Source organism: Lepus europaeus, chromosome X (genome assembly GCF_033115175.1).
Source record: "Lepus europaeus isolate LE1 chromosome X, mLepTim1.pri, whole genome shotgun sequence".
In the NCBI taxonomy this organism is placed as follows: domain Eukaryota; kingdom Metazoa; phylum Chordata; class Mammalia; order Lagomorpha; family Leporidae; genus Lepus; species Lepus europaeus.
Window position 1 is genome coordinate 23,271,000 of NC_084850.1, and position 5,373 is coordinate 23,276,372.

A 5,373-nucleotide genomic window follows, 5' to 3' on the forward strand; every position below is an offset into this window, starting at 1 on the left:
AGGAGAAGACACAACTCCAGTCAATTATTGGACATATACCTAATGAGAAACATTTGTAGTGCCAACTGTTAACCTAGTCATTGATTCAGATTGGTTCCAGAGTTATTCAGAATTTTATAATTCAGAAATATTAGTGATTTAAGTATTTTCATCTTTCCCCACTGATTTTGAGTTTATGGAACAAATTCAGGTTGAGTGGACCTGTTGAGTGTACTCCGTAGCCAGAACTGTCTGCAGGAGACTCACTTATATCTAAGAGGCATGAAGATGTTTTTCTTAAACTTTTGCCAATGAGAGTAAGGTGCCTGGACATTTCTTGGTGCTAAGTGAAAGAAAGGAATAACCAGATTTGGAAGGAAATAGATTGCTTTACTTAGAGTAATCCATGTATGAAATCCACTAGACATCAAAGAATATGTATTTGTTACTAGGTTGAAAGTTGCATAGTGCTTCTACTTCCTTTTTTTTTTGAAAGATTGATTTATTTATTTGAAAGAGTTACACAGAGAGAGAAGGAAAGGCAGAGAGAGAGAGAGAGAGAGAGAGAGAGAGAGAGAGAGAAAGAAAAGTCTTCCATCTGCTGGTTCACTCCCCAGTTGTCTGCATTGTCTGGAGCTGCAATGATCCAAAGCCAGGAGCCAGGAGTTTTGTCCGAGTCGCCCACGTAGGTGCAGGGGCCCAAGGACTTGCACCATTTTTCTGCTTTCCCAGGCCATAGCAGAGAGCTGGATCGGAAATGGAGCAGCCAGAACTCAAACCGGCACCACTACCGGATGCCAACACTGGAGGCAGTAGATTTACCCACTATACCACAGCACTGACCCTAAGTTTTGCTTCCTTATTTGCTTCCTATGGTTGCTTTCTGAGGTCATTCTATGGCAGGAAGATTGGTATATTGTGTTTCCACTGTGTATTGAAAATTTTCCTGGTGTGTCATGATTTCAATTGAAGTAGGGAAATTAATCGAAATGGAATCCAATATTGCAGTGGGAAGGAGACTTAATGTATAGGCATATAGATTGAGTTTTTTTTTTAAATGATTTATTTATTTGAAAGGCAAGAGGGAGGGGAGGAGGGAGAGAGAGAGCGAGAGAGTGAGAGAGAGCAAGCAAGCGATTGATCTTCTGTCCACTGGTTCACTCACCAAATGGCCACAACAGCCAGATCTGGGACAGGCCAAAACCAGGAGTAAGGAAGTCTGTCAAGGTATCCTGCATGGGTGGCAGGAACTCAAAACTCAAGTACTGGAGCCATTATTTACTGCCTCCCAGCAAGGAGCTTAACAGGAAGCAGAGTAGCTTGGGCTTGATCTAGCACTCCAGTATGGGATGTGAGCACCCTAAACGGTGGCTTAACCCACTACATGATGGCTGCTCCCAATTTAAGTTTTAGCTGTGCATTTCTCTGATAGTTTAAATAACTTAACAACTTTTCTTGATTTGTCCCATAGTAGTCTTGCCTTGGGAATCAACACTGCCCATGTTCAATTGTGGACAACTCTCAAAAGGTATTTTTCATCACAAATGAGCTATATATCCAGAACCTAAACACATATAATATAAAAGCAACTAGAAACAGGATAATTCAATGTACAAACTAAAGAGTAATTTCTTGCTGTTGTCTCCCTAGGTGAAGTTGAAAAACAAATTGAAACTTCAAGATTGTCAATTATTCAGGAATAATACATTCATTTGTCAAGAAAACATGGATGCCGTGATGGTACATGGTTTTGTCCAAATGTGGGAGAAGAACAGTGGAATGTCAAAGTCAAAAGAAGCATTCATTGAAACAGTGCCAGGAAGGAAGAAAGATAAACTAGTGATCTATTTCAATGCTGAAAAAATGAGAACTTTTCAGCTAACTGATAATATTAAAAGTGTGGTCCTTAGATCCCATGAAGATGGCCAAAATCACCTGCATTTAACTTTCCAGAACAATAACTTCTTGTTCATTGAAAGATTGTCCTCCTCAGATGCCCAAGAATTGAAGTTATACCTGGACAGAGTCCACCAAAAGAAGCTTGAACCATCCATGAGAGCTCATAAGGACAAGCCTATCCGTATCAGCAAAGCAACACAGCAAGAAATCAGTGAAAGTTCAATTTGCAACATTGCTAAGAATTCCAAAAGTGGATCCCGTGAGACAGCAAAAGTGAGTGTAGCACCTGTCCCCCAGAAGATACCTAAAAAATCAATACTTAATTGCAAAAAAATATTGGAAAATCAACATGGGAAGAGGAAAAGGATGTTGTCTGATTCAGAGATAAATGAGAACAAAAGTCTCGTGAAAGATTCCACAAGAAAGAAGAAATCCGACAGGAACATCTTGAAGTGCATAAGCCAAAGTTTGAAGTTAAAAGAGAATAAGAAATTAGTACTCAATTCTTCATTCATGAGCGAGTCTTCTGAAGACCCTTGCCTAAAGGGCAGTGAAATTCTCCAAACTCTCACTGAGGAAATGTTTTTGGCATTTATGTTGAAACAAAAGTACAGTGAGTATTTCCCAGAGTGGGATAAATTTGAGATATCCTTTGACCTTTACCCAGAGAAAATATGGGAAGGCCTCCCCAATTTGGGAAACACCTGTTATATGAATGCAGTTTTACAGTCCCTGTTTTCAATTCCATCATTTGCTGATGATTTACTCAATCAGAGTTTCCCATGGGGTGGAATTCCTGTTGATGGTCTTAGCACGAGCTTGGCACAGCTGCTCATTTTGAAAGGTATCTATAACGTAAAAGTTAAAGAGAAGTTACTTGTGAATGTTAAAACTGCCATTTCAGCAGTTGCAGAGATATTCTCTGGTAATGCACAGAATGATGCTCATGAGTTTTTAGGCCATTGTTTACAACAGATGAAAGAGAATGTAGTAAATTTAAATACAATGTGGATGAATAAAAATGAATCTGGGGAAGAAAATTCATCTCAGGATGCGTTTGCTGGTAGTAGTGCCAGCAAAATGCTTGCTTGTCCTGTCATCACCAATTTTGAGTTGGAGTTGCTGTGCTCCATTATCTGTAAAGGTTGTGGTCAGTTTGTTATAAAGATGGAACCAAGTAATTATCTTTCCATCAACCTTCCTCAAGGAAAGAAAATGTTTCCTGTATCTATTCAGTCTACTTTGAATAATTTCTTTGCAGCAGAAGAGCTTGAATACAAATGTGGGAAGTGTCAGCACAAGAGATCTGTAGCATTTCACAAATTTAGTAGGCTACCCAGAGTCCTTATCATTCATCTGAAACGCTATAGCTTTAATGACTATTGGTCGATAAGGAAGGATGACCAAGAAGTCATTATTTCCAAATATTTAAAATTGTCTACTCATTGCAATCTAAACACCAAACCACCATTTCCCTTGAGCAAGAATACACATATGAGGGAGTTGCAAATTTTAAGAATTTTTCAAACAGTTAATTCTGGAATAATCAGCTCACCACCTTCAGAGAATTCAGCATCCGATTTGAAGAAGTCTCTGGACCTACCCGTTGCATCAGACAATGAGTCTAACAAATTCCAGGGAATCTTTAAAGGGTCAAAAAAAGGAAAGAAGCAAAATGACCTTGGAAAAGACTCTAAATTGAATACGGTGGAGGCAGAATTTGTATACACAGGAGATAAGACACTTGGTGAAAAACAACCATTAGCGGGCTCAGTGAGGTATTTAGGAGACACCTCTGTTTCTCCGAATCACAAAGGTGGAGGTAAACGCACCACAAACCCATATACTCGTCTTGAAGCTCTTCTTCAAAAACTGACTGAAAATCGAAAACTACAGATGTATGGGAAAACCAGTGTGCCTGTGGAATTAGATTCTGATGGTGTCACCAAGACTAAAGATTCTTATGAAAATAAAAAACACAGGATTCAAGAAGGATCCCCAAAAGTGGCTAACTATATCCAGAAGTGTGCTGGGGTGAGAATCTATAAACAAGCTTCTCAACAGGTACCTCCTCAAAGCCTTCCAAAGTCAAAAGCCCAGAAACAAGCAGAGAACCTAACAAGATCTACAGAATTCAGTTTCCAGCCAGTTAATGCAAATTATGTAAGTGCATTGGGTTCCAATAAGAACCCCGGAAACAAAGACATCTTTGGTGAGAAGAAGATGGACTCTAAAGCCCAGGAGCCAAAAAGAAATACCGATAAAGTAAATCATACCTATCGTCTCATCGGTATTGTCAGCCATCTTGGGTCGTCTCCAGATTCAGGCCATTATATCAGTGATGCCTACGACTTTGAAAGGCAAGTCTGGTTCACTTACAATGATCTGCACGTGCAAAGTATCCAAGAGGCCCCGATGCTGAGTTCTAGGGCTTGCGCTGGATATGTCTTCTTTTACATGCATAATGATATCTTTGAAGAGCTGTTGAAAAGGGAGAAGAACTCCCAGCTTCCCTGCACTGGGGCAAGGAAGACCCCTCAGAAGAAATAACAGGAACAAACCCCTCACTGCACAGATCTGCTTGAGTTGCTCACTACATTTCTACCTTGGAAGGAAAAATCTAAACTGTCTCCAGAGAAGAAAAGAAGAGGTGATTTTTCCAAGACCACAGTTCAAGCAGAAATACAGGAAAATCTCTATTGAAGCCCTGACATAGACACGTCAAGAATGAACATTCTTCTCTCCTGCTAGATCAGCACTGTGATTTCCATCTTTTAATGCAGTCATTTTGGAATTGTGCTTCCCAAACATCAGGAGCATTGAGGAACCCATTGAAAATGAAAATGAAAATCTTGTGTTCCACTGAAGATCTACTGACTCAGAAACTTGGGGTTGGGAGGTAGTAATCTGATGGAGACCAATGCCTGATAAAGTTTAAGAATCACAAAGTGTGTAGAGTACATTGGTGTATTTTGTTGTTGAATTTCTTATGTTAAAGGTTTTGATTACATTTTGTATATTTTTATGTTCACATATGCTTTTCCTTTGTGAGATTATTAATACCAAATCCTCACTCTTTGCTGATAGTACTCAGGGATTTGGTCAATAAAAAGTTGCTGGGATCCTGGAAACTGTGTCCAGCCAGATTTTGGCAATACATATTAAATGAGGTTGATAACTTTTCAATCCTCTTGGTCATATTTAGATGATACTGAACATCAAATCAAGTCTCCAGATTGGCTGAACTGTTCTTTTTCCTTAATACCAAATGAGCAATCATCCTGAAGATGGAAAAGTTGATTTGCTTTCAAGAAACCGGCCCACTTTTCCTATATGCTAGCAAGTTGTTGTGCCTTGGTGGTCTGGGCCCACCTTGCCATCTTGGTTTTCCTTAGAGGGCTGCTTGAATTCCTTGTAGGATGTTTGCTTACCAGGACTTTATCTGTGAAACATTGAACAATTCCTTGTAAAAACATTGCAAGACTATTCCTGATT

The 5,373-nt window shown here is 39.4% G+C and overlaps 1 protein-coding gene across 1 annotated transcript; it reads left to right on the forward strand.

The window, feature by feature from the left end:
* The first annotated feature begins 1,704 nt into the window (after positions 1-1,704).
* On the forward strand, positions 1,705-4,428 carry USP26 (ubiquitin specific peptidase 26). The gene has a single exon (XM_062183008.1). It carries the CDS (start codon positions 1,705-1,707, stop codon positions 4,426-4,428), a length of 2,724 nt encoding a protein of 907 aa, XP_062038992.1.
* The last annotated feature ends 945 nt before the right edge of the window (positions 4,429-5,373 follow it).